At 48.8% G+C, this 27,869-nt stretch overlaps 11 protein-coding genes across 11 annotated transcripts; 5 read left to right on the forward strand and 6 right to left on the reverse strand.

Moving 5' to 3' along the window:
* Positions 1-243: 243 nt before the first annotated feature.
* Positions 244-7,022, reverse strand: M431DRAFT_4638 (hypothetical protein; the record flags this gene model as incomplete). The annotated part of the gene is made up of 3 exons (XM_024915381.1): positions 244-6,149; positions 6,204-6,343; positions 6,415-7,022. 3 exons carry the CDS (start codon positions 7,020-7,022, stop codon positions 244-246), a joined length of 6,654 nt encoding a protein of 2,217 aa, XP_024775351.1.
* A 482-nt stretch (positions 7,023-7,504) lies between these two features.
* Positions 7,505-8,104, forward strand: M431DRAFT_4639 (hypothetical protein; the record flags this gene model as incomplete). The annotated part of the gene is made up of 2 exons (XM_024915382.1): positions 7,505-7,787; positions 7,866-8,104. The coding sequence occupies 2 exons, from the start codon at positions 7,505-7,507 to the stop codon at positions 8,102-8,104; spliced, it is 522 nt and encodes a 173-aa protein (XP_024775352.1).
* Positions 8,105-8,618: 514 nt separating this feature from the next.
* M431DRAFT_481180 (hypothetical protein) lies at positions 8,619-9,461 on the reverse strand (the record flags this gene model as incomplete). Its single annotated transcript, XM_024915938.1, has 1 exon — positions 8,619-9,461. One exon carries the CDS (start codon positions 9,459-9,461, stop codon positions 8,619-8,621), a length of 843 nt encoding a protein of 280 aa, XP_024775353.1.
* A 1,364-nt stretch (positions 9,462-10,825) lies between these two features.
* Positions 10,826-11,851, forward strand: M431DRAFT_83864 (hypothetical protein; the record flags this gene model as incomplete). The annotated part of the gene is made up of 1 exon (XM_024923362.1): positions 10,826-11,851. One exon carries the CDS (start codon positions 10,826-10,828, stop codon positions 11,849-11,851), a length of 1,026 nt encoding a protein of 341 aa, XP_024775354.1.
* A 262-nt stretch (positions 11,852-12,113) lies between these two features.
* Positions 12,114-13,414, reverse strand: M431DRAFT_481182 (hypothetical protein; the record flags this gene model as incomplete). The annotated part of the gene is made up of 2 exons (XM_024915939.1): positions 12,114-13,142; positions 13,223-13,414. The coding sequence occupies 2 exons, from the start codon at positions 13,412-13,414 to the stop codon at positions 12,114-12,116; spliced, it is 1,221 nt and encodes a 406-aa protein (XP_024775355.1).
* Positions 13,415-13,953: 539 nt separating this feature from the next.
* On the forward strand, positions 13,954-14,399 carry M431DRAFT_83733 (hypothetical protein; the record flags this gene model as incomplete). Its single annotated transcript, XM_024923347.1, has 4 exons — positions 13,954-13,994; positions 14,053-14,090; positions 14,150-14,223; positions 14,286-14,399. The coding sequence occupies 4 exons, from the start codon at positions 13,954-13,956 to the stop codon at positions 14,397-14,399; spliced, it is 267 nt and encodes an 88-aa protein (XP_024775356.1).
* Positions 14,400-15,071: 672 nt separating this feature from the next.
* On the forward strand, positions 15,072-17,955 carry M431DRAFT_83444 (hypothetical protein; the record flags this gene model as incomplete). Its single annotated transcript, XM_024923307.1, has 7 exons — positions 15,072-15,191; positions 15,283-15,375; positions 15,574-15,699; positions 15,760-16,891; positions 16,953-17,414; positions 17,475-17,575; positions 17,635-17,955. 7 exons carry the CDS (start codon positions 15,072-15,074, stop codon positions 17,953-17,955), a joined length of 2,355 nt encoding a protein of 784 aa, XP_024775357.1.
* A 458-nt stretch (positions 17,956-18,413) lies between these two features.
* On the forward strand, positions 18,414-19,154 carry M431DRAFT_507345 (hypothetical protein). The gene is made up of 2 exons (XM_024918951.1): positions 18,414-18,702; positions 18,758-19,154. Exons 1-2 carry the CDS (start codon positions 18,425-18,427, stop codon positions 18,951-18,953), a joined length of 474 nt encoding a protein of 157 aa, XP_024775358.1. The 5' UTR covers positions 18,414-18,424; the 3' UTR covers positions 18,954-19,154.
* Positions 19,155-20,140: 986 nt separating this feature from the next.
* Positions 20,141-20,875, reverse strand: M431DRAFT_82361 (hypothetical protein; the record flags this gene model as incomplete). Its single annotated transcript, XM_024923160.1, has 1 exon — positions 20,141-20,875. One exon carries the CDS (start codon positions 20,873-20,875, stop codon positions 20,141-20,143), a length of 735 nt encoding a protein of 244 aa, XP_024775359.1.
* A 515-nt stretch (positions 20,876-21,390) lies between these two features.
* Positions 21,391-23,974, reverse strand: M431DRAFT_507346 (hypothetical protein). The gene has a single exon (XM_024918952.1). The coding sequence runs from the start codon at positions 23,932-23,934 to the stop codon at positions 21,571-21,573; it is 2,364 nt and encodes a 787-aa protein (XP_024775360.1). The 5' UTR covers positions 23,935-23,974; the 3' UTR covers positions 21,391-21,570.
* A 368-nt stretch (positions 23,975-24,342) lies between these two features.
* On the reverse strand, positions 24,343-26,427 carry M431DRAFT_16024 (hypothetical protein). Its single transcript, XM_024912984.1, has 4 exons — positions 26,090-26,427; positions 25,747-26,034; positions 25,642-25,686; positions 24,343-25,591 (listed from the first exon to the last, which is right to left on the reverse strand). Exons 1-4 carry the CDS (start codon positions 26,165-26,167, stop codon positions 24,467-24,469), a joined length of 1,536 nt encoding a protein of 511 aa, XP_024775361.1. The 5' UTR covers positions 26,168-26,427; the 3' UTR covers positions 24,343-24,466.
* Positions 26,428-27,869: the final 1,442 nt, after the last annotated feature.

The raw sequence follows: 27,869 nt of genomic DNA on the forward strand, positions 1-27,869 counted from the left end.
GAAAAGTCAGGGGCGTATAAGCTTGACTATTATTTTTCTTTCATATTTGCATGGTAAAATTGTGTTTGACGACTCACTGCGGAAAGCCTTTGCTATGCAAAAAACATCAAATATCTTGAGATTTATGGACTTATGGATTCATGAATATATCGACATATAACTGCTATAAAACCAAGTGCCCCCGGAAAAAGACAACGCCGAATCAATGCTTCTAAAAGCCAACACGCCTCCATATTTACAACTTTATAGTCCCTCATACAGCCCCTCGACCACATTTCCAAGCATCTTCAAGCCATAATATTGGGCCACCCGCTTCATAACGGCCAACTTGCGCACCACCTCATCCCGTGACAACACCTCTTTCCACTCACCACTGCAAGTGCAATGCTCCATAAAGTCATTCACCCTCAGAGCACCGCACCGCTCACACTTGAGATCCTGACTAGCCCACTCTGTCGTCCAGCCTTCCACCATGGCAAGCAGCCGCTCCTCGATGCTCACCCTATCGTACTCGCTGTTGCAGAAGCCACAGTGCCAGCTCTGTCCGCCGTTCTCTCCAGGAGAGCCAAACAGATCTTCGTCGCGGCAGAGATCCAAATCTCGCGCCATCGTACAGCTGTCACACGACACTTGCAGTAGTTTCAAGCTCTCTGAGGGATTCGTAAACGCTCCCTCCTTGGAAAACTCGCGGATTTCGAAGAGCGCAAGCAACTCTTTACGCAATAATCTTGCCTCAAGAGTGATGTTCTTATCCAGAGACAACACCTGTGTGATTGACTTGACGAGTTCAAGAATCGGGTTGCGTAGTGAAAGGTGCGAGCCAGGCAGCGTGGGGAAGCTATAGTCCTCTGCCAGCTCTGGATGCATGAGTTCGCGCTTCTGCTGGTTAATGAGACCGACGATGACTTTCTTCATTGGCTTCTCAAAAGCTTTACCCAAGATGATTTGATCGTCGCCGTTGGGCTCTTGGTTCCTATTCGGCAGCTGAGTGAGTCGTGGGGTTGAGTCAGGGTCATTGTTTTCCGGTCGTTTTAGTTTATGCATAAGTTGGATAAACTCAATCACCCAGTCTTGGAAAGTAGACTGCAGACGAACGGGCAGGAACGTGGCCATCTGCCAATGCATAATGGTCTCCAGGTTCTGTTCGTCAGACTCGGCAACCTCCTGACAGGCTCGGCCACCGTAGTTAAACTCGTCATACCACACCAAGTAGTCCCAGTACTCCTTGATCTCCAAGTCAATGAAGTGGAATAGAGACTTGCTTTTGATCGACTTGATAATGTACTGACTATACGCAAACGCATTGCCAACTTCAGCTTTCGTCGTCTGTAGGATCAGTCGATTTGCGCTAGCAAAGATGACCTGCGAACCGACCCGCCTGAAGTCTGCCATGAGCTGTTGGAATGCCTTTCGAGACATCATTTGCACATAGTAGTGCAGCGCTCGGTCGTACATGAAGGAATCTGGGTTCTCAACCCACCGGACGAGATGCTGAACAAGCACATCGGCCATCGTACTGCCTTTGCAAGCTTCTGCCCACCAGGCTTTGACCATCTCACGAAGAACTAAGACTCCGGCGTTGGCAAACCCATTCTCTGAGGCAAGAATCTCTGATCCATCGGCCGTAGGATTGAATGATATTGATTCAGCGCCTTCAAGCTCGTTGATCAAGGACGAGGTCAATATAGTGTTGATGGCAAGATTGCGAACATCCAAGTCAATACAAACCGAAGAATACGTTCCGGGGTTGTTGATGCTAGGCATCTTGACAGTGTCGAGTGATCCGACAATGTCATCCTTTTCATAACCAGCATGGTCTGGTCGGGGGTCAGGAGACCACCATAGCACCACACCGTTTGCCTGGAGCCGTCTGGCATAGGCAATGTCAATCAGGAAACGAGGATCATCACGCTCTAGGTTGCACAGAGGAACGTCGCCATAACGCGCCAAGGCTGTAAGGTGCAAGATCCAGGATCCAAGCCCTAGGTAATGGCCGACCAGACGTCGCGCAACAACTGCTTGCCAACCCAAGGGCGGCAGTGAGCTGTCGGAAGCATCGTACTTGAGGGGCAACACGGGAAATTCGCCCAGAATAGGAATATCATGAACCAAAAGGTTTCTTTGCGACGACTGAATAACCATCATTTGTGGCCGCGATTCATCCTTGCGAAGTTTTCGGACGACATCAGCGACCTCTAAGTGGGCCTTGCGCCGTGTTGTCACTTGGGTAATCTTGAAGGTGATCTTCTCTTGATATTTGAAACAATCCTGCCAATTCGTGCCTGCAGCTTCCTCTGCTCTTTTGGCTAGCAGTTCAGAGTACAGCTTGGTGATATTCGGAAGATCCGAGCCAGAATCTCTTCCCTTTTGCAGTATCACAACGTAGGCCTGATCACTTGTGGTTGAGAATAGACCAAATATTTGGCGATCCCCTGCGGTGATGTGAGATATGTATATATAAGCCAACGGAGATGACTCCAGATACGTCCTTGGCTTGGTTGGTCGTTTAAGGCCCATCAGATCGAATGCTTGCTCGAGACCCCTGCCAAGAACAGCTTCTTGCTCCTCGTCGATGGCACAGAGATTGCCCAGCCGAAGCACTGCGCGAATATTCAGGGGTACTTGTTTTTCATACACACCCTCTACACTGGGGTGGTTGAACAAGAGCGAGAATTTTTCTGCTTCGTTAAAGTAGACGTCTTCCGGAACGGTGAGTTTGAAGAGATGCTTAGACTGATGCCCGTTGGGGAGAGTATAGTTTACTTGTTCAACCTGGCACCCCGCAATCTCGACATCTGGCAGTTCCTCCTTTTTAAGATTGAGAAAGACTTGTCGAGGAACGTTGATTTTCAGCGTATGGATCTTCGCATCAATTAAGACGTGCGCCGTCACGATGCCAGGAGTGTCGGTGGCTTTCAGATGAAGCAGTTGCCACGTATTCATAAACGTAAGATGTGCCTGCTTCATAAATGTTTGCTGAATGTTGCTGCTCACATTGCCTCTTCTCTCGCCAAACAGCTGCCTTCTCCGAATACGTGCTTGTTTCTGCAACTTCCACTTCATTTTCTGATATTGCAAGAAATCAACATAGTCTTCAGATGGATCAGGTATGGCATTCGGCAAAGCGGCCATAGGGTCTGGCTCTTCTGCTGGTTCAGGAGACTTGCGCTTTTGAGAGGTAGCTGGTGGCTGGGATGATGCGATGAGCGCGCCGAGCTGTTTGGGCTTCAGCAGCTTGGAACCAAAGTCCTCCATGTCTTCCGTCCGAGAACCGTTAATATTCGTAATGTCTGCTAGCGGTTCTTTGGTGCTGAAGAGGTCCGTGAGCTTCTTTTGCTTCATCTTGTCGTCCTTTATGTTTATCCTTCGTTGAAGCCAGTCGGGATGAGGTACTCGAGGAACGGGATTGCGGACTTTTTGCAACGCGGCGGGAATGGTGATGAGTTTTTGAATAACGGATCCTAGACGTTCCAAGTAATAATCCCAGTCCAAAAGAGCTCGAGGGTCGGTATCTACAGGTTCTTCCTTGAGCCACTTCTTCAGATATGCGCGTTTCACGGTTTCTTCTGCAGAGAAGATGGCGACTGGAACGGCTCGCTCCGTGACGGGTGCATTTCGCGGCCGAGAACAAATAATGAATTTACAATTCAGACCTTTGTCCTTGACCATTTGTTCACCCAAAAAATCGGCAAGACGTCGTGCAGTCGTGATACTGGTAGACTTCTGACTACCGTACTCCTCCAGCGTCTTGGACATGCTTCGGTTTTCGGAAATCAGCTCCATCAGCTCTTCGTCTGCAAGCGTAGATCCTTTGTTATGCAATACATCTAGCCATTGATTTGCAACTTTGGCCACGGCAGTGTAGCATTGTGTCAAATCTTCTCCTTCTAGGAAGAACTTGAAGATTTGCTGCTGGAAGATCTTGATCAGCTTAAGCTCACCACGGCGCTTCACTTCGAATCCCTTCAATTCTGCCAGACTGCCGTCATCGTTGAACACGGCATATCGCTTCTTCAGGTTTTTATCTTCTTCTTTTGAGGTGGGCAGAATCATTGCCTTGTACGGGCCGTCAACCTCGAAGAAGATGGAATTGTCGCTATGAGTTTCGTACTTGAAAGTTTTGGGGTCCACCAAAGTCTGATATTGGTGGTTGGTGAACTTGTCGTGCACAAGGTGGTTGAGCATGACACAAGGATAAGATATGTTCATCTTCTTGCCATTCTTCAATTTGAAGGCAAAATTCTCGGGGAAAGTAGCGGGAAGCATACACCAGATACCATCGGTGTCCAGTTCAAGAGGTCGGCCAAGGCGTTCAACAAGCTGACGAGCGAGTTGAATAATCGTGGCTCCCGTCAAGCAAGTAACACCCGCCATCTCCATGGAGTACCAACGAGAGCCTTTTCTCATGACATATCCGTAGAAAGAGTTCAAAATGACCTTGTGCGCAAGCTGCAAAGAATCATACAAGATAATCATCTTTTTCGCATCGTCAATTTCATTGCCAGGGGCACCAGATGACTTTAGCGCCTCCGTCTTTCCTTTCCAGACTTTTGCTTTGCCCTTATAGTCATATCGGCGATCACGGAAATCACGGACAGTGTTGATATAGAAGGGATTTTCTCGCTGACAAATGATTGCCTCGCGAACAATAGTCGTGGAGTCGTGGATTTTGTGGTACACTTTCTGAGAATAGAGTTGAAGACGCTTCCTCACTAGGTTTGCCTGTTCATCCGCGCTTAAATCTTGAAATGTTCTCGGCGGGGCATGTGGTGTTTTACCAGGAAACTTTTCATTTTCGAGTGCATGTCGAATCATATTATACTCGTCCCTTTTCGCAGGTATGTACTCTCCTCTCCAGGCCCAAGGCAGTCGTCGATCACATGTCTTGCCTGGCCGATTAAAGTCGCAGGCCGCGCAGTCTGATTCCGAAATCATCGAGTCCGGTTGCAGTCTGTTTGTCGTCATGATATTTGGGTACATAGAGGCGACATCCAAATGGTATATGAGCGGCCTTTCGTTACGATTAGGGGTTTCTTTTAGGCTCATAAGCTTGCTCACAATCTGCTGCTTGACTTCATCATAGTTGGTAACATCGTCTAGAGACTTCTTCTCTTCAACTGTAATGACGAACTTGAGTGCATTGTCTATATCCCCTAAGAGCTCGTCAACTGCAGCAGGATCAACGGCGAAATTGACAGGGATGTCAGACCGAAAGACTCCAGCTTCGATACTCTCGACGTGACCACCGACATAGGTCTCAGAGTCGAGTAAATGGCCATCCCAGAAGGATTCCTTCGGGGTGACATGCTTATTTGGCAGCACAATCTCCTGCTGGTATGCTTGCACCATCAGAAGCATTTCGCAGAGTGTGCCAGTGCCTTTTCTGAGGACGTCGTCTCCTCCCAATGGCAAGATCGTGCAGAGAGAGAAGATGAAGGGGTGTACATATTTCATGTACAAATAGTAAGTTGCGACGGCATCGGAAACTGAGTACTCGGCCAACGTCTGCGGTCGCTCCGCTGCATATGGTGTCATCAATTCCGGATCGAGTTCGTCGGGGTCATATCCCAGCTTGGCAACTGTGACAGCCTTCAAGCCTCGAGATCCTTGAGGCAAGTAAGAGTCTCGATTGACCCAGTGAAAGCAATCCATATGAACACTATAGTTGCACTTGAACTGGTCTTCGCTGTCTCTCTTCCAACCAATCTCTTGGTACATGTCGATACCGTTTACGCTTGCTCTTGCCTCAACGAATGGCCAATCGAAAAAGTCACCGTTGTAAGTTGCAATGACAGTAGGACGTGCCTCCTTGATGTGAAGAAAGAACCTCTCAATGACCGACTTCTCGTCCGGTTCATTGAAAATCATGAAAGGACCGGGGTATTCGGGCTTAGGTGTATAATCGAAATCGCCAATGTCTTCGGAAATGATTTCTCGGTTTGTGATCAAAAAACCTTGTCCGTCAATCATGTATGATATCATCATGATCTGATCGGTAGCAGCATCGGGAAACTTCAAGGGCAGTTTTGATGTCTCGATATCATATGCCATAACTACGGGATCAGCCGGCAAAGATCTGTCCTCGTTTAATGTGATTTTTGTGACGCCATGTTTTGCTTCAACAAAATACCACTTTCCGACTCTTATATCTAAAGTCTCAGTTAGTCAAGCCTAGGTTTGTTGCCACAAGCATGGATATATACCCAAGTCTATCATTACTCTAACGTGGTATGGAACATCATATTCGCGTATATCGACGATAAAGTCGCTTGCTTCAGAAACAGAAGTGCTCGTGTTTCGATCATCATCATCGTTATCAAAAAGGTCGAAGTCACCATTAGTCCTGCAATTATAAGTGTTAGAATCCAACCAACATCCCAAAAGATATCCTCGACAGCAGGCTGTGATACTCACGTAGCAACCTCAGCATAGGCATCCATGGCATTCATGTTTTTCCTATTCTTCTCCGCAATTGGCATGATGTCTCTTTTCGCTGCCATCAGATCGCCGACATTGGCGAACCGGATCTCAATGAACGTCCGTCGGTAGCCCATTAAGTGATTCGGCATGCTGAGATCCTCTTTTTCTACCCTCCTAAGTGATTTCACAACGCCACCACCTGGCACTCTCTTCAGCCACTCTTCAACCTCAGACTCGCGACCCTTTTTGACGGCAATTACGATATAAGGATCATATTCGACCGTAGCCTTGAAAGTGCTTCCGTCCAGTTCGATGAAGTAGCAGTCTAATGCTGCTCGACCGCCCGGTATCCTTTCATCTTCGACAGAAGTTGGTTGAACGTTTACCAGCCATCCTTCCTTCTTCTTTCCGCTTTCATACCGTGCAAAACCCATCTTGTCGTCAATGCTCTGGGCCAAGCGAGTACGCTCCCACTTTTCGTCAGCAGAGGTACCTTCAGCCCTTGAGGACGCAGCGAAAGTCCGGGTTTTTGCGCCATGGTATGCAGTTTTCCCTCCTCTTTTATAGCCCTTTGCTGGGCGGCGAAGAGATGTGTTTGGCATTTTGGAAGACGGTTTATTAGGCGGGACCGCTGCCGAGCTGGCAATAAGAGAACTCGAACTTAATCGGTTAATAGGCCCGTCATGGGTTATGGCGTTTTGCACTAGCTGCTATGATATTAAGGATCGTGTGAAGCAGCTATCTGTCGTTGTGGTTGATAGTGCAGTGCAAAACGCACAGCAGCTGTTTGGGCTGGCAAACAAGGTCAAGCAGAGCCCTGACCAAGCAACAATTGGCCTGCAAGGATGTTTCGTGAAGATGTGTGTCAGGGAGACGCGCCGCTACGCGTGATACGCGAATGGACCTGGCTAGCAAACGCCACATCTTTAATTGATTTTAGCCACAAAAACGCTTTGCACAGCCACATCCCACTAAGAGCTACAATTCTGGGATAAATCGTTCGAGCGTCATGACTGCTGCCAGTGAATAAATAGCTGGGCCAGCGCCGTCCATGCCACCAATTCGACAAGCAAGGTAGCCAGAAATGGCTCCGACCAACGACAATGAACGGCCCAATGCGAACGAAAAGGTGCTGCACGTGTGGTCGAAACCGATAGCAGAGGGCGATCAGGTTCCCGGTCTCCAAGGGCCGGACAAGAATCCAGATGGGACTCCGAGAGGTTCAAGGTCTGCCTTTGCAGAGGCTGTCTCAATGATCAAGAAGGATGATTTTGCGAACGTAGCAAACACGCCCTGCTCACGGCAAGGATTACTGACGGGAATTGGGGCGGGAGCTGGCTTGGGCGGCTTGAAATTTGTGATTCAAGGTATTTTCCATGCCGAGCATCTACTTATACTGCATATCAAGTGTCAGTTCTGGTGGCTAACGCTTAGCTTGTCGATAGGTAATGCTGCCAAATCTGCCAACTGGGCGGTTGGCTTCTTCCTCTTGGGTAGCATAGCCTCGTACGAGTACTGCCAGTATCAACGGCGGGCCGAGAAGATTCAGATGAAGAGGCACATCGAAGTGGTCACGCAGAACAGAAAAGAGCAGGCAAAGAAACTAGCCGAAGAGAGGCGGGAGCAGTTGAGGATAGAGGAAGAACAAAGAGCCCGAAATAAGGCCTGGTATAAGTTTTGGTGAAAGCCAAGGCAGATAAGCTGCCATGTACAATTATATGTATGAATAAAGACTCTATTTTGGATGCTACAGCAATCTTTACTTCGATTAAATGTACGAGAGAAGAGTATAGGTCGTATATTGAAGCTCTCTAAGTGCCAATGGAACCGTTGGCCAGACTGTGGTTATTATCTTCTAACCATAGGCAAGCAACCTTGTGAATTCTTGAGAAACGAAAAACAAGAAGAAAGAAGGAAATGAAGGAAGAAATGAGAAAAGAGTAAAAGTGGCAGAGGGGAATCACAACGCCAGGCAGTCCAGTCCGTAGATGCCGCCCATCATTTCATACCCTTTCTCCGCCTCCCCAAGATCGTTGCCGAATTATTTCGCTCGTGTTAAAAAGAGATCGCGCCCAAACGCCGTCGTTAGTCGGGCATATTTCTGATATCTTTGCCCTTGCCCATACCCATGCCTGTGCCCATACTCATTCCCAGTATACGTTCCAATTTCGCCAATCGTCAATAGTAGATATTCATAATCATGCCGTCATAGTAATGTTCCTGCTCTCAGCATCCATAAATCTGACTTTCCTCGAAGGTGGTGACTTGTGATCTCGCCTAGCTGATGCAGCTAGCTCTCCTCGGCGCCTCTGACTTCTCCTGTTTCTGGCTTCATTCTCTTCCCGCTTTCTGTATTCTGCCATTTGCTGTCGCCTCTTCATGACCCGCGCATGCGCAAGTGCCGGGGTGGGCTTGAACCCAACGCCATTGATACCGGTGCCGTCGTCATCCTTGTCGTTGGGATCGTATATTGTAATTTCATCCTCATGCCAGGTTAGTGACGCACGCAAAGGATCTACGATTTCCGCCTCGTCATCGGCGTCAGACAGTCCTTCTTGAGGATGCCCTTTCTTAGATCGGAGGGGAGGAGTGCCAGCTCTCTTCTTTCTTGACTGGGACTCGGATAAGCGGTTGATGGAAGGATATGCCCTCTGGAGGAGGCCTTCGGACGAGGGGGGCGGGACTTCGGGCTGTAGCACAGCGCGATCGGTCATTTCAACCACTGCGGTAGTTTCCATCTCCGGTCCCGACACCAGCTTGGACTCTGGTTGAGGCTGCACCACCGCAGCATCTTGATCTAGCTTATGTCGTTTCCTCGTAGATGCATCGGATTCTACGTCCATCTCATCAGTATCCTCGACTATCGCGCCGTTCCCAAGCGCAAGGCCGCGGAATCTGTGTACGACTGTCGCCGAGCGAGGGCTGTTGCCCCCTTCCTCTGGAGCGCCGGTCGCGGAGAGATCAAATGAAAACTTCAACGGCGAAAAAGAGACATCTGCTCCTCTTTTTCGCTTAGGCGTAACGTTTACGAGGTCTGCCATGGTCCTAGGATCCTCAGCTCGGTGGTGTGAGGTGCGAGAGCGAGAGCAAGGGTGACAAGGAGCAGGTGGAGAGTGCTGAAGAACAGCGCTATGGCGTGTCGGCGGCTATCGTGAACTGGGGTCCGGAAAGCGGTCAGGCAACTTGTGCTGCCGGAAGGCAGATTCCGAAAACAAGGACGAGGCCTACGAGTGTTCGGATGAAAGGCTGGATCAGCAACATGAGCGACATGAATTGTCGTTTGCACCTGATTGGGCTGCGCTGGCTAACCTGCAGAGCAGCGTCACAAGACCAGCGACGCCGCTGCGAGTTCAATACAGCGCCACGTGGGAAGCGAGAGAGATCTGATGGCACTCTGCAACAGGGCGAAAGCGGGCTGTGGGGGAGGCATAAGCCCGCTGTAAGGTACAGCCTCAGCGGAGTTATAAAGCCCAAGGGTATAAAAGGGTGGAAAAGTTTCACACTCAAGAGTAGCAGCAATAATTGTTGAGAAATTTGGGTAGATACCCAAAGCCTTCCATGGTAATTTTAGTAGACAGAGGTTTTAGACATGATGCTTTGAAGCTCTCCTAGGCTGAGAGGTCCAGCGCATTTGCCTGTATTCTGCCGGCGTTAAAGCCGTGAGCATATGTTCGCCCTCTGCCTCAGGTGAATGCACAGGCAATTGAGAGAAGACTTGACGTGCTGCTAAAAGAGATAGAAAGCCTATATCGAACGAAGAAGACACCTAAGTAGTGCAATTGAATGACTGCGATATTGTGAGATAATTTGGACTGGGCACGGTATTCCGCGTACCTACATCCAGATTGTTAGGCTTGAGATGCAGGTCGCTCTCAATTACTCCAGTTCCCTACCTACTTTGTCACCTCAAATGGTGTGAGGGGTTTAAGAAAAGCAGCTACTAGGTAGTGCTGAATAGCTGTTACTAGTTTCATAGTCAAATAGTCCCATATCGCCAAGTAAGGACGGATCAACAAACACATTCCGGCTATATTGCTTTTCCAGGCGTCGGATCAGGACCCTGCGCTTGGAGAAATTCCCTGTCTGAGCTCCGAAATTTAACAGCAGTCTCCAACAGAACCCCCAATTACCCCGCCATTGCCCCGCCGTCATCGAAGCTTGCCTGTGTGACTGTGGAGCGTCACATATCCGCTCAAACGGCTCTCGCGACGGATAAACAGGCTGAATGCGATTCTACAAAGAAATGGGGAAATTCGAGACCACAATATATCCGAGATAATCGCCATTAATACCCATAATATCTCCATAGGCGGCGTCATCGCATTCTTATTTTCGAAATATAAACATCTGGGGCTGGCCCTTCCGATATACAGCACATTCAATCCAACCGTTTCATCACATTACCATGACTGACGCTGCGTTCAAGTTCCTGCCCCTCGGGGCCATCATCCAGTCTTTCAAGGTCAAGGACACAAATATTGTGCTTGGATTCCCTGAGCAGGAGCAGTATGTCAAGTATAACTCAGCGTACTTCGGAGAGACAATCGGCCGTATTGCCAACCGTATCAAGGACGCCAAAATCAACAGCCTCAACGGCCAGTCGTACCCGCTTGCAGCCAACGATCATGACCTCCACAGCTTGCACGGCGGTAACGAGGGTTGGGGCAAGCGCATCTGGAAAGGCCCGACGCCTGTGGGAATCAAGGAAATCCCCGGCGTAGAAGGCTTGAAGGGTGGTGAAAGCGTTGAGTTCACTCTCCGCAGCGAAGATGGTGACGAAGGCTATCCCGGCGCCGTCGAGGCCAAGGTCATCTACACTTCTGGAAACCAGGTGGTGGACGGAAAGGAGGTCATCATTCTGGGCATCGAGTACGAAGCGACACTGGTCGAGGGCGCCGATGAGACCATCATCAACCTGACCAACCACTCCTACTTCAATCTCACTGGCGATGACAACATCACCGGCACCACCGTCACTCTTTCGACCGACCAGCACCTCCCTGCTAAGGAAGACTCTATCCCCATTGGCAGCCCTGTTCCCTTCCCTGGTGTCGAGACCACCAAGCCTTTCGTCCTTGGCCCCGTCGAACCAGCAGTCGACCGCTGCTTTACAACCACCTCCGACCCATCCTCCGTACCGATCGATACCCGAACACAGCCTCTTGCTCTTAACCTCGCTGCGTTCCACCCCAAGTCCGGCATCCACTTGGAAGTCCTGAGCACGGAGCCGTCTTATCAATTTTACACAGGCGAATTGACCAACGTCCCCGCTGCGGAGGGCCTACCGGCGAGAGGCGCACGAAGTGCTTTCTGCTGCGAGCCCGGCCGTTGGATCAACGCAGTCAACGTCCCAGAATGGAAGGCCATGGTCATTGTGAAGAAGGGCGAGACTTATGGTTCAAGAATTGTGTACAAGGCTTGGTCAGAGTAGAGGGAGGAAAAAGCAATCGGCTAGCGTTTAGTAATGAAACTTTTTTGACTTATTTTTGAAGCTCCGTTGCCCGTCCCTGCACCCCAACATGAATATCCGTATGAAATGAAGAAGAAGAAAAGACAAAGATAATACATTAAAAGAAATTACGTTAGCTCGTTCAGTGATATTCCCAGTGGTCACAAACTCAACGCCATGCCGCATGATCCGTACATTTCAGAAACCGCTTACTGAGTAAATCAAAAACTGACCAGCAGCTCGCCTAGTCGGAATCGCTCTCGTCTCCCAGAAACGCCAGATCCGCGTGGGCTCCCCGTCGCCTCGCAGCAAACGAAGTAGGTTCATCGTCTTCCTCATCCCCGGTCTCCTCTGCACTCTCCACTTTGGCTTCTTGGGCGGTAGTTTTGGCCTTGCTTCTGCTAGCCCTTCCACCAGAGCTGGTTCCCCAAAGACGGTCCATTTCTTGAGCAGCCTCAACATCTGCCTGCAACTCTCGCATTTCCTTGATCTCACGAGCCTTGGACTCTGAGAAACGCCCATCCATGCCAATATCTGCCAGCATTTTCTTCAGATGACGAATCTTTGCTCCGGCATTGTCTCCGTACTGCTTTAGTTCTATGTGCCACAACTTCCGAATGCCGCATTTAGTAAGCTGTGATTGAAGCTTCTTGATTTCCGCATCCTTAGGATCATCCGGCGTGGCGTCTTTTTTAGCTGCTGGTTTGGAGGCTTTTTGCTTCGATGAGGTCTCTTTCTTTTCGCCTCTCTTGCGTTTTGTAGGTGGTGGCTCGTCGATTACATCAGAATACTCATCCTCCTCGTTCACCTCTGGTTTCGATTCATCCTTAACATCTGCTTTCCCCTCCTCTGCTCCTGAATCGGGCTGGTCTTTTACTGGTGGTATGATCTCGTCACCTGGGGTCTCCTGTTTTTTTATGGTCGCATTACCTCCCTCGCTGGAAAGAGTGTGCTTTAATTCGTCTTTAGATTCTTCTTTCGTGCTTCGTTTCCGATTTCTGGCAGGTGACGGGCTTCCTCCTAGCTTGGCATCTTGATCATCGGAATCATCGACTTCAGCCTTGCGGCGAGATACAAGCTTCTTGGATTTTGTGCTGGATTCCTTCTTGGGAGCTTCATCAACGTCCGACTCCTCTTTCTTCTTGGCAGCTCCTGATGTCTTCTTTCGTCGCTTGGGCTGCGGAGATTCGATTTCAGACGATTGCCGCTTGATGCCAACTTTTGAATCCGATTCATATTTTGGCTCAGAAGCATCTTCATCCAGCAGTTTATCCTTTAAAGAAAAAGATGACATTAGCGGGGTAGGTCAGAAGAGAGGCATAGGCGGTTTGTTTGGAAATTATTGATACTCACAACTTGCTCCTTGATGATTGTCTTGCTTTTCTGTTTCCACGTCTCGCTGGTGAAAAAGCCGTCTTCTAGGCCGAGCTTTTCTTCGACACGCCGGCGCACCTTGTTGACGGAAGTACCATCGGGCTCTGCGCTATACACCTCGCGGGTCCCCTCAATGAGCGCTTCCTTCAGTTGAGCTGCCGAAGGGGCCATGGCAGCCAGATAATTCAGACGAATTGATTCTGCGTCTTTTGGTATTTCAGCTGCAGCTACAGCACGTGATGCACGCGGGATCCGATGAAGCTGCACTTGCTGCTGTCGACCTTCAAGAAGCGCGTCTGTGACGCGATCGAACTGTGATTGGAGAGTTTCAATTGAAGCTGAAGCTCCAGCCTGCAGTCAATATGGGTCTCTGGGTTGGGCAGACAAGGTTCCGTCCGCCAATCAGACTAGGCCAGATGTGTCACTGCGACCAATGATGTTTGAAGCTCGACTTTTTTATGGAACTACGGCCTGAGGTTTGCACTGCGTAGTTGGTGGCTGTAAGAAATTGGAATACTTTAAGCTCCTACAGTGAGCAAAGAGTTGAATCAAGTCTTGAACTCGGCATCTATTGAAGAAATTTGCATATCAATATCAGTATTTAATCTAGTAGTACTGAGATTGTCGCTACACATCCGAGCATACCGGATTTATTGAGTGCCCAATCTCCAACCTTTTGAGAGATCGATCCAGATTTAAGCCAAACCAAAATGTCGGCATCGCTTGCACCGGAGTGCAATGAGGTGAAGGAGTAAGTGTGCTCATGGCCTCCAACAGACTCTCTACATTCCACTTATACAAGAATCAAGGCGCTACGACACATGCTTTTTAAAATGGTATAGCGAAAGTGAGAGATATTTCCCATGATGATGCTCAAAGCTGCTATTTGAACTTACACCTACACAGAATATCTTCGTGGGGCCGAAAAGGACAACAAAGAGTGTGCTGGCTTGTTCAACGAGTATCAGAAGTGCCTAAGCGTACGAACTTGCCAGGGGAGAGGCAAAAGACACTACGATATCGTGCTGACACTTCGATTTAGGTTGCACTAAAGAACAGAGGCATAGATAAGCTTCTCGATGAAGCCCGGGAGGACAACAAGGAAAACGATGTAAGGTTAACGGCCCCGAAGAGTAAGTCCACGAATCAAGTCTAAGAAAGACGTTATGGTTTATTAATGATTGGCCAGAGTAGCAATGTTTGGCTCGATTATTGGCAGGGGAGAAGGGCATGCCCGCAGATGCGTTGGCATGCGGAGAGGCTTAGACTTGTAACCTCGTATTTGCAGCTTAGATCCGTACATATAAATATCGCAACGTCGTTTTTTTGGTGGTTTGTAAGTCGAAAGCCTACGTACTCCTGGCGCGAGCACGACGCAAACATGCATATCCGGGCCGCAGCATCGTGAAATACACGCAAGCAGAGGGGATGGTCGTCAATTGCAAGCCACGTGATTCGCTGCGAGGCGCGAACGCACCTCGAAAGCCTCCACTCTTGGCGGGCGGTTGGCTTTTTAGTGGAGGAGCTGCTGCTCGCCTTGCACTTTTGGCTACGTGCCATCAGGGATAGCTCGCCAAACCTCTCGAAACCTCGCATTGCGGCCTCAGCATATAATCCAGCTTGCGGCTCGGGCTTCTGCTGGGCTTGTCCACCCTCCAGAGACGTCTGTTGCTACTGCCGAGCTTATTCCTGCCAATCGCCGACGCCGACGTGACGCGCGCACCGCCGACCATCGCTCCGGCATCCCACCTTGAGTTCGAGGCGACAAATCACATCGACCCTTTGCTCCTTGGCCAGCGGCATGTCCTACAAGCAGCAGTAACGCTCTATGCACCCCTTCTCGACCGTCACCCTCGGCATCTTCGTCGCTGGCTACATCACCGCGCGTTGGGACCTCGTTACTCGCCTCTATGAGCTGGCAATATTTGCCGCGGAATACGGAGTTGTTGTAAGTCGCAATGCCCTGCACCTTTGCGCCCGCCACGCCTGAGCCTGTCTGGGCATGTCTAACGTCCATCTTTTATTGTCTCTGCTTCTAGTTGCGTGCAGCCCGCGGCATCGTGGTCTTGAGTGCCTTCTTCCTCGCCATCTTTGTGCCAGTAGCCCTAGTCGCAAGGAGGGAAACAAGACTTGTATGTTGCTATATAAAACCCCCGAGATTGAATTGCGAAACGCCATCGCTCGAGCTGATCTCCAGGCTAACGTAAAGTAACTACAGCACCCACGAGAACAAGGAGCTGGAATATCTGCGCGAGAGCAGCTTAGGCGACGAGGCTCCTTCTGAGTGCTGTGCCTCGTCCTGTCGATAACCATCCTTTGTCATGGTAGAGCATGATGGGTTGATGAGAGTGTTTTGGCCGACAGACATTCGCAAATCTGATCGCACTGGTGTTGTCGTTGGATGGAGGAACTCAACGCTCGATGTTTTCGTCGTCACCATTCTCGAAGATGTTGATGTTAGCTTTTTCATTACTCCCCCTTTCCTCCTGAAGTGAGCCCATTGCTAACAGTTCTAGGCGCATAATGTCGAGTTCCATCTCAGGTCCGGTACTTTCTTCCGGAGTGGTCCCCACTCTCCGAGCCGGATTTATGACCTCTGTGGGCACTCGTCGATGCATGTTCTAGGTATTTCCAATGCGGCAAGTCAAAGCGCGGTTGACCCTTCGTGGGTATGCGCCAAGACAAGCACTAACAGCCGTTACCCCCGGATTTCCTGCGCCAAGGCCTCCAGTATCCAGCTCATCCTCTACGACAGGCCTCACCCAAAAGGCATGCAGTACATATCCCTTAATCCGATAGCGTTGGCTTTAGGGGACAAAGGATCGCTCCCCGAGGATGTTGCGAGTAGTGAAGATGACAGCGAAGAGACCAAGCAGGAAAAGGCAATCAAGGAAAATCGCCGTAAACTAGCCGAGAAGCTGAAGCAGCACAGCATCGTTAGGCGAATTGCCTCCGCCAGAGACAAAGCGCTGCCCAAAATTGTCAATCAGGTCAATTGGTCCTGGGAGCTGGAGCAGGCGTTGCAGCAGAACGTGGGACGGCTTGGACCAAGACCGAAGCGAGGCCTCAGTGTCTCCGAGAGGGTAGTGGAGTCGGCTACGACAATGCGGAACTATGTGCTCGTGCAGTTGTGGACTCTGTTTTCAGTATACCTCTTCCCAATTGTGCAAAAGGCTTTCATTCTGGTGCTGCTCTTCCATAGGATGGTGGCGGAAATCCTCCTCATTGTCTTGGAATTTCGAGCCAAACCAGGGTATGCCGCCCTCAAGGATATCTCTGCGACCGCCCAGCAGATTGAGATTCGTCTCCAGCAATTCTGCTATTGGCCAATGCAATATGTTACTCTCCGCCAGCGGAAAGCCAACTGGGCAAGTGTCACTACTAGCCATCCGGACTACATTCGTTTCTACAACAGCCTTTGGCTTGTTGCCAACGATGTGATTATCGGCATGGCTGTAGGCTCGTACATCATTGAGCACAAGGACTGGGTTGCGGATCAAATTCGAGATCTCCTGCGTACATACACGGTAGAGGCACTCCAACGCGGCATATCGTGGCTTATGGGATGGCCCGCAGGCCTGAAACTGAACGGTGAATTGGCTGCCTTTCTTGGCGATTTGTTTCTCTGGGTCATTGACTATTGGTCAAGTAAGTTGCAATTCGCTGCCCCCGCAGAAGTTCTGCAAACTGACATGGCGTCGCGTCGTAGGTTGCATCGAGACTCTAAGCCCCATGCTGCCACACATCATTTGGTTCATTGGGTTTTCGTCTTTTGCAGGCGCAAGCATGCCTATCGCAATGTTTTCAGACTTATTATCGGTCCTCACCATGCACATCTACTCGTTCTATCTCGCGTCTGCAAGGATATACCACTGGCAGCTCACCATTTTGCGGTCTCTCTTCCATCTGTTTCGAGGGAAAAAACACAACGTCCTCCGCAATCGTATCGATTCGTGCGATTATGACCTCGACCAGCTGCTTGTTGGGACAATTCTATTCACCCTTTTGTTCTTTCTTCTGCCCACCGTGATGGTTTTCTATCTCAATTTTGCCATTGCTAGGATGATTATCATATCACTCAAGGCAGGCTTTGATACGTTGCTATCATGTTTGAATCATTTCCCACTTTTTGCCTTAATGTTGAGGTTGAAGGACCCAAGTAGATTACCTGGTGAGTACAAAATGACACAGAGCGACATGAAAGACAGCCACAGAGATTAACTCGGACTAGGTGGCATTCATTTTGAACTTCGAGATACCCATGAATCTAAAATTCCCGACACTAATGATAAACTTTTTAATGAGCCCCCTACTTCCATTATCTATCTCAAGGTATGAACCCTTCTACCTCAAGACTGGTAGGAAAATGTGACCCTGACTGATCTATACAGAACATTCCCCTTCCCTTCCACGACATGTTCCACCAATATTTTCAAATGGCTCACCGCATACGCAAGCACTACCTATCACCGCGAGTGTTGCTTTGTTTGGTGACTGGACAGTTTGTCCCTCCGATTAACAGAAAAAATCTGTATAGTTTACAGTACAGCATGTTGCCAGCGAGGAGAGCGACTGTGTGGGAGATGTGGCGGGCAGTGAATATGGAAATCGACATTCCCCAGAAGAAGCCGTTTCATTTACCAAATATTCCCGCGTTGCAGAACGGGGGTAAACGGCCAACAGGGTTTGGTAGAACTAGGTCAAGAGATTAGAAGAAGAAGAAAACCCAAAGAAATATGGTTTTCTTGAGAATTGATCCTCGAAGCATGTGCCATCGATTGCGGTACGCCTCGAAAGGGGCTTGCTCTAGTTTTTCATCAGTAACTTTAAGCTATCAAGCTGCGTGTTCCTGGCCAGGCGCGACGTCCTTGGGGTAACTTGGCCTTAATAAAGCTGCGCTTTGTGAAAAATGAAGCACCCACAGGTCCCTTTGGAAGTATATTTCAGCTGGTCGGCTCATATGTGAAGGTTTGGGAGAATCTAAAGAAAACGTATGAGCTACGCGGCATGGCACCAAAAATTAAATAACCCATCCAATGTTGAATTGCTCTTTGAAATTTCTCACAATCTATAGCATATTTCCCAATCTGCTCCAACTTCCTGGAGACAGACCAAAAGCTTCTTCGCGGGAGACCGCTTATAATCGTTTATACACTAACAGCCCTCCACCTCGACTTCAGAATGCCATCCATATCGGATGCCGAATTATCAGAACTCGTTGAGCTCTCGACCAAGCTACTACAGCTATTAGATTCCGAACATGACCTGTCTCACTCGGAAGTCTCGTCAATCCCAACGATTATGCTGACTACCCCAAGCGGACAAGAGATGGACATTGACACAGCGCCTTCTTGGAGGGATGTCCAATTACCAGCCCACTTAGTGAACCGCGACAAAGGTAGTGGACACGCCAATGGTAATTCTGACGGTAATGGAAATGATGGGAAAGAAAAATCCATGTGAGTCTCCTTTGGATGCCTCAGAAATCAATTTGGACTCATGTAGGCTCTTTAGGACGCCTCAACCAATCGTGAGAGAAAGGATGACAGGTCATGATCACCTCCGAGTCAAGAAGACGATAAAGAAGATTAGAAGAAAAGTTCAAGGTATAAACGGAAAAAGAGTCGGTGAAATCGAAACTAGGGGCGGGAATGATACGGAGGGCCTTTCCCTCGGTCAGCCTGATGCCAGCGACAAGACCACGCTCTAGAATTACCTCCAGCACTTAGGCAATCTGCCATGGAATCCACATCCGGCTATCACACGGCACTCTTCTGTTACGTGATAACGGTTCGGGTTGATGATGTTTTCACTTCGAGCCACTGGGAGACAGGCCTGGCTCAAATCCTGTATTCTTTCCATGGAGTGTTTGTTGGGTTTCGTTTGACAACGGCGGTGTTCAAATAGTATCGCAATATTTAAATTTGCTAATAGTTGGAGACATGATTTTGGATATGGATTTGGTTAATAGATTGGCGCACTACCTATGATACCCCTTGCTAGATTTCTCGATAATAGGTGATTATATTCCACTTGGTGCTTCTCTATATTTCTTCTTCCTAGCATTTGGTGAAATCATCTAGAACAAACGGTTTCTCTGCGCATTTAGACGTCGCAAACTAGCAAATGCGCCTTACGTATATATTATCTCGAATTCAAGAGTACCAATAACATACCCCTCTGTTATCTTCTTGATAAGCCTTTATTGATGCTTCAAAAGTTGGTTCATATACTATTGGAAATACGACTGCCTTACGTAGAGGTAGGTATTTTAAGTGATAGCACCTATGGTAGAAAGCACTTTCAGTTTCTCTCTATTCTATACTAGGTAGGTACTAGGTAGGTAAAGTTTCTCGTAGATTCCGGTGCTGCTTGCTTCATCCTGGTGCTGATACAACAACACCTAAGGGAAAAAGTGATGCCTCAGGTACATATACAGGCATGCACGTTCGCCAAGCAAGAAATCGATGAACTCAACTTTTACTTTTTCAATTAGTGACTCTCTCCTGCGCATATCGCGTACCCTCTTTGACCGTCTCTCTAATAGTTTCTAAAAGCAAATTCATGAAACCTCTTCATAACCCTTGGAATGGTCTCTCTGTGGCCTCTCCAGTATATCTATTCCAGGTTAGACTCTAACAAAGCAAACAGCCAGACAGGGACGGCATCACTGACAATGTCAAGCAAGCTACCAGTGTTTGACAAACGGCCTCTATCTGCTCTCTCTCTCTTCTAGAACATTTAAACTCGGTATGATACCTTGAAATAACAGGCTTGACTCATGACTAATAAAGCATCAGCATCTCATGCCCCCAGCCGTACGGAAACGATAACATACGTACTCCTTTGCAGCAAAGTTGTATCATCGAACATTGTGAACCTCTATCTCGTTTTCTCTCAGCGATTGGTGCCCGTCATCTCGGTGTCTTCATCGTGACTCTGGGCTGCTGAAGTCCCAGTGTTGGTGGTTGGTGCCGGATATTGCGCGGTCTCTCCAGCCGCTGGGTAGCGGACAAACGACTCTGGACCAGGATGGGACATGGGAAAACTCTGGATTCCATGCTGGCTGGCGGGCAAAGCATAGAACTGGTTGTTATTCCAATATTGCCGCTGTTGCTGTGCTCCGAATTCGGCAGTCCCAAAGGTGGCCGTATTGAACTGTGCTGGAGCGTTTACAAACCCAACGCTTTGGCCTGTAGAAGCTGACGAGGCAACTCCGGGGAATATCGACGACGACTGCGCTTGGAAAGGAACAGGATGACCATGCGTACCACTAATGGGCCTCGCCATGAAGTTATTAGCTGCCTGAATTGAACTGACGTTCAAAGGGTTCTGGAACAGCTCCTGTCCTGGCAGGAGACGCTGAGTCTGAAATCCTCGATCATCCTGCATTACGTTCGTCTGGGAGTAGGTGGGAGGGCCACCAGGTGCAGCTCCCGTGAAGACACCAGTACCAGTACGAGAAGCTCGAGGGGTCTCTTGATCATCTCCATCGTGGCGGGTCGGATTGATAGGAGTTCCGGCACGAGGAGTGCGGTTTCCAGGGGCAGCCCTCTGCCTGGCCCGAGCCGCAGCTTCGGCAGCGGGAGTACCTGGAGCGCACCCAGTTACATCGTATCCCTTTCGAGGCATCCTTCTTGTTGTTCGCTAAAGATACTGAAAGAAATGCCTGAGAAAGATTAGTCATGCACAAGGAGAAACAAAAACCGGAAGCAAGCTGCGATTTCGGGGACGAGATTGGTATGGGACGCGCCTCACTATATTTATGTTATGGATAGAATGGTACTGTTACGGAATAACGGATGAAGTAGTGAACCAAATGCGTTTGATGAAGTAAAACGCTACAGAGTTAATGACATGATGCCAAGCTCCCGAAAGTTGCGTCAGGAGAATATGCGCGGTTCCTTGTTGCAGATAGAAGAATCACTTATTGATCAGTTTGCAAAGGCCATTAACCGGCCAACCAAAAGATAACTGAGAAGAAAGTGACAATGCTCGTTTAATTACAACGGGACGGAACGGGTATCTGTCGGTTTGCTTCGAGGAAACCTCAACGGAGCGAAGTGAAGGAGGGAGCATCATCTCTGAGAAGTATCTGAATGTGCTAGCCGTTCGATATCTATTTTCTTAAAAAAGAATTATAAATACTCAGTATCTATTGGGCTACAAATAAACTATCCAGATAGGCGGCACCCTTCATTACCACCCAAAACCACAATGAAAGTTTGTCTACTAGGTACGCGATATATACTGAGCTCCTGCTAAGAGAGGAATCTATAAAACAAACAGATGCTGACAGCTTCGGTCTACAAAGACGGTGTGTCGATTCACTCTTCGGCATCAGCCATCTCGACATCCTCGTTCTTTGACTTCTTCTTCTTTTTCTTCTTTTCCTGTTCCTCACCATCTTCTTTCACTTTTTTCTCTTTCTTCTCCTTTTTCTCTTTCTTTTCCTTCTTGTCTTTCTTGTCTTTCTTTTCTTTCTTCTCCTTCTTCTCCTTCTTCTCTTCTTTTTCGTCGCCATCTCCGCCGATTGCCTCCTCATTTTCGTCTGCCTTTACATGAATCTGCTCAACATCCTCGTCGTCCTTGGCGTTTTCATGAATCTGCTCAACATCCTTGTCGTCCTTGACAGCCTTCTTTTCGCCATTCGCCTTTGCCTCCCCCTTATTCTTAGGCGCAGCCGCAGCTGGGGCCTTGATCTCATCCAACTCCTTCATCCAGTTCTTCCAGTCAAACCGCCGTGTTTTCCACATATCTCCCTTCCACGTCCGCCAGACGCTCCTGCCCATCCATGACTCCCTCAGCTGGGATTCGTGCGCCCCGAGGGCAGTCATGATCCTATCCTTCATATGCTGAGGGATGCTCCAATCCTTACCCTTGCTAGGGATTTCGGCGATGGCATTGATAAGGTTGTGGCCATACTGAGATGTTGCCAGGTCGGGTATGTGTGGCATCAGTGTGTTAATGAGACTCTTTTGGAAAATAGAGTTGGTGGACGGCGTGTTGATGGCGGTAGTGAGGACGGTGACGGTTGGTAGAGACGTATTGGCTAGGCGAAGGACAATGTCGGACGGCAAAGCATTTATTGATTCTTGAACACCCTTTGATGGGCCGGATATTGAGAGCAAAGTGGTAAGTAGATTGGCGCCGTGGGATTGGACGGCATATTCGTTCTTGGTTAATTGCTGTACGTCCTTCTTCTTTTTCTTCTCTTCCTCTTCGCTGGCTGAAAATGAACACAAGGTCATAACTAGATCAGCGGGTTGGCTGCCGCATCCCTCTTTCAAACCCTTCATCAACTTCTTAATTTCGTCATTGATGTTTCTAGCCGCGCATCGTTCGAAAAGAGTCGACAAGACATTATATCTTGCTTTTGAGACTAACTGAGGAATAGTCGGCGCAATTTGATCGACAGCCTTTGCGAGGTCATCTTTGCCCAGCCGTTGAAGCACCTTGATAGCAGGGTAGCATGAGATGTCGTTACGGACATAGCCTTGTATTCTGGGTAGGAATATATTCTGGTTAAGGGCCTTGAAAATCTTTCCTGGCGCATGCGCGACGAGCGTTTCGATAAGTCGCGAGCCAATTTGGTCGTATATCATGCCGTTGACGAACTCGGAAGCCGCAGAAGAGCCATCAGACAGTGATCGGGGAGCGTCGGGAAGAAGCAGCTGTAGAAGGGAAGGGGAAGCATCTTCGGCTTTCCCGTCACCCTTGGGCTCGCCCTTGTTGAGCGTTAAATCAAGTTCCAGGATGAGCTGCAAAATCGGGTTGCCAATGGGGTGTTTGGCCAGGACCTGGATTCCAGTAGCATCCATCCCTGCTACTGAGTCTCGCATGATCTTGTTGGCTGCCATAGTAAAAGATGCCGGCACTGCTCGCTTGCCGTGGTTCTGCGCATCTGCTGCTGTAGATCCAACGACTGTAATCTTCTCCTTCCTCTTGCTCTTTAGTAGCGTACGCGATGACTGTTCTTCGAGAGGCATTCCGGATAAAACTAGTAGCAAGACTCGTAGTGTATGTGAAGCGAATCGGTCGGTGATGAGATAACCCAGGCTACCCTCAAGCTCATCCAGTGTTGCCAAGAATAGATGCTCCATGGAAGCTTCAGGTTGCTGCGCATCGACATCTGCACCCTTGGTATCCATCACAAAGCCGGTAAAACCAGCAAGCTCTTGCGTGACAACACCGGCAGATCGGAGGAAGAGCGCCTCGCAGCAGTGGCTAGCAAAGCGGTGCTGCACCAAAGACAAAAAGTGGCCACCAAAGGCTTCGAACAATTGCTTTTTCTGGGCTGTGGAGGCGAGTTGTATCAGTCGCTCCATCAGCCGAGAGCAAGACTGGCTACTGGCGACCTTGAGCTCCTTGCCTTTCGCTTCACGGTAGACGCTCTGCAGAAAGATGTCTCGCTCTTCGGGGGTCGGGAATTGGTTCAGTTCCAGCATCTCATCAGCTCGTCGGAAGTACTCTTGCTCGTCATCAGCCAGCATGCCGAAGAATTCCCTTTCGCCGGCACCGCCTTGGTGTTGTGAGAATTCTTCGTCACCATATCCGTAGTCGTTGCCGTTGCCCTCGTCATCTCGACGCTGGCGCTTGGTGTCGGCATCGAAATTCGCTTCGGTGTCGTCGTATCGCTTCCTCTTGCGCTCGTCGCGATCCCCTCCTCGTTTTGTTCGTGGTTTCGGCATTGTGTCGGTGGCAATACAGGGGACAGTTTGCTTGGTTTAGAGAGCTGCGATGAGCTTTGGAACTTTTTTTTCTCTTGGACGAAGATTATCACCGATAAGATCTTATCATGGCTAGCGCAATTGGCAGGGATTTGAGAGGCGTCAAAGTGGGGAAATCGGTGCATGAATTTCGAGAATATGTCAACCATAGGTACGAGCAGCTTGCAGTAATAAACGTTTGGGGAGAATACTTTTTTTTAAAAAAAAAAATTTTTAATAATAAAAATAGAAAACTCAGTAGGTTATATATTCTTAATGACTTTGTCAAAAATGCTACAACTTTTGAATGAGAATGATTGCCATTGTTCGCGTTGAAGATTATCTTGATAAAAATGCCTGTGTAAACTTATGTCAAAAAAAAACATCTATGGTTTCTTACAATAAATCATCCTTGTGAGTGTACAGTGTACATGTAAAAATGGATCGGGCCACACAATCTGAGAATCTATCTAATGGATGCCATCTATGTCTGATGGATGATATGGCCCTTGCTTCACAGGGTAATTCCTTGCCCTACCTCGTTCATGGCCTTGACAAGGCCTTCAACGGTTCCCTCCAGGGTCTGCACATTGACCACGACACGCAAGAAGCTACCGTGGTCACCTGGAGCGTAATCAACCATGAACCCTCTCCCAACAAGCGCATGAGCAATCTGCTGCGTTCTGGAGGTGTTCACCTTGCTATCAGAAGGCAGCTGGCCCCCAGGAGCCGAGTAGAAGCAGACCTGGAGACAGGGTGTAGGATACGATGAAACCATGACAAAATTACCGGTTTCTTGCAGAAGCCTGAATAGATAGCTAGCCATATCGAAAGCGTGGTCGATTTGCCGCTCGAATCCGTTGGCGCCATAATATAGCCAGGCCAAAGCAACCTTGAGCGTGTCTCCTCGCCGGCCGCATTGCAGCGTCAAGTCAGCCAAATCCCAGATTTCGCCATCGTCGCTTCCGTGGAAGAGATATCCTGCCGATGTGCTGTTTGCCTGTTGAAAGATACGCATATCCGGGCCCAGGAGCAAGGAACAGGTGACCGGTGCATTGAGCATCTTGTGCGGGTTAACAGTCAGCGAGTCGGCCAGATGCGAACCTTTCATCTTCCAGCTCTGCGCCTTTGAAAAGATGACGCTGCCGCCCCAGCTTGCGTCGATGTGCATCCACAGGCCAAACTCTTTGCAAATCTTGGAGATCTCTTCAAATGGGTCAAAGGAGCCCTTGACCGTAGTGCCGGCCGTCGCGTTAACATAGAACGGCGTCTTCCCCTGTTGTTTGGCAAGCAAAACCAATTCCCGGAGAGCTTCTGACTTCATCCTGCCCTCGTCGTCCACAGGAACCGCCCACACGGCGGATGAGCCCATGCCGGTTGTCATTGCGGCCTTTTCCACGGAATAGTGGCCATGTGCACTTGTGAAGACGACGAAATCATGCTTGCCGTTTCCTTCCGTCTTGCTTTCAGGGTATAGCGTATTGCGAGCTACGATTAGAGATGTGAGATTGGATCCACTGCCTCCGGGACATGATACACCGCCAGCGTAGTGTCCGCCAAATCCGAGCAGGTTAGCAAATGCCTTAGTAGTCGTCTTTTCAATGATAGTCAACGCCGGAGAGACGTGGTAAACATGTAGCTTGAGAAATGTTAGGATATTTAAACCACAACTTGGAAGGAGTCTCCTACATTGGTGTTCAAAACAGAGAGTAAGAGATCAGCTACAACTCCCACCTAGCACAGTCTCCTGTCAACTTCGAATTCATAAGCCATTCTGACAAGGTTAGCACATACTGGTGTATTACTTGCGTACAGCTTATCCATGAAGCCTTGATCCCATGTGTTAACGCTGTATTTGAGCAGCCTCTCAATTCCCTGCAGGAGGCCATCTTTGCCTAGTCCCTCTTCTGGGAGAAGGAACTTCAACCTAGCAACGAGGTCTGAAGGCTTTTTTGAGTCAATCAAGACATTGTGAGGTTCTCCATTCGCATTCAACCCCAGATTCCCCGTAGCCTTGTGAGCCGCGGCATCATCGGCGGCCTTGATGAAGGGAATAATGAGCTGCTGAACGGACTCTAAGAGCTATAAGAAAGACTTAGTAAACGAAAGGTTCAAATGACCCAAAACATGTACGCACATCGGCCGTCTCCACAGCCCTGTTAAGCTGGAGTTGAGGTCCGCCATTGCTAATGAAACCGTTGCTAGTGGCGGTCATGGTGGGTGGTTTTACGGAGCCAGAGAGGGAAAATGATGTTGAGAAAAAGTTCAAGAGCGTAGACACTAAGATAACAAAAAGAGCCACCCTCTTTATTTACTTGGATTAAATCGCTCAGCCTCACTCGAAGAGAAGCAACGAAGATGACAGAATCTAGTCAGGGAAAAATGGAAACCCTGTCTGTCACAGTTCACAGGGCTTACGAGGGATACAAGGCTCCGAATGTCGGCCAAATGTCTCTACGAAGAGAAGGATCACAGATTGATATCCCACGCAGACAGATCCTTATATCAGCACTAGGGTGAAAATTGAGAGAAAAAAATAGTCAACCGAATCTTTACCGCATCGACAGCCAAAGCACGCCTTCAAAACCAAGTAGAAATGGGCGTCCGAAGGGTTTTAGCCTCTCGGCAGAATCGCTATGCCAATTGCGCCATTGAGCGGCCGTCTGTCGTTTTTCTTCGGCTTGTCGTTCGGCCTGTCGGGAATTTTTTCTCACTTTGGGGCTGCGCGGATGTGTTGATACCCTTGGTAATTGGCGGTTAAAGACGCCGCTAACACCAGCTAACCCACACTACCAAAGTACAGGGACACTCTTGAAGCGATGTTCCGAATTCCAATTGCCGTGCCAGTGGATCGCATTGGGCGCCGGTGAAATGACTTGCGATGATAACAGCCCTGCCTGAAGACTGTAAAAGTGCCTTAGTACGAGGCTTCAGTGCTTGGCCATCATCGATATAAACGCGAGTAAGACACTGAATCATGTACTGGGTAATAAGCCGCATAAGTAGCGATGAGGTTGCCTTTCTGGGGGATGACAAGCATCTCAGCTCTAGCCTCTCGCAATATCAGTGAGATAACAGAAGAAATAAGGCGACCAGTGATATCGCAGTCCAGTTCTCAAAAGAGAAAGGCATCTACATCGTAAGCATAGAGGCTCACCTGTATCGAATGTCAGGCTGCATCACGCTAGTCGAGGAAATAAATTGGGATACTTCTACTGCATGATGATTCGTAAATGAACTGGCATTGCAACCAGCCATGACGCAATTGCATGTATGACGATCAATGGCTACAAAGCTGTGCGCCATGACTATACCAAAGCCTCATTTTACCTACAGTAATTGATGAATGCTTGCGGATTCCGCTCCAATAAACCGATACCAAGACACCTAATGGAGTCAACAATCCCACATCAGTATGAAAGCACTATACCAATTCTACGAGGCGAAATAAAACAGCCAAGCCGAATCAACACTGCCGCCGCTCTTTTAATAAATCATTACCATCATCCCAGCAGACGCTGATACACGACATTACATGCGGTGGACTGTGGGGCATGTCTGCTCGTGTATCCCCACGTTTTATTCCCCGTAGTTAAATGACGGTTCACAAGCAACACCGATTTAGATCGTCATTGTATCGAGTCACTTACATAGTGTTTATTGAAACTGATTAGCGTGTTGATGTGTTCCCCCTTGTTTTCTCTCTCTGTCTGCTGATCAGACGTATATTTGCACTAATAATGCAAAAATTTGTGTGCATACCTGTTGTAGCCGATCCCAAGAGCCTTGCCTCTCTCTGTGAATCGAAACATCAGTGCACGCGAGCAAGCACGGTCCAGATGTCCGACAGCCAAATCATGCTGTTAAATTCCGTCCCCCGCTCTCTATTCAAGTCGCGAGAACAACTCAAATGCTTC

This window comes from Trichoderma harzianum (genome assembly GCF_003025095.1).
Source record: "Trichoderma harzianum CBS 226.95 unplaced genomic scaffold M431scaffold_5, whole genome shotgun sequence".
Taxonomy (NCBI): domain Eukaryota; kingdom Fungi; phylum Ascomycota; class Sordariomycetes; order Hypocreales; family Hypocreaceae; genus Trichoderma; species Trichoderma harzianum.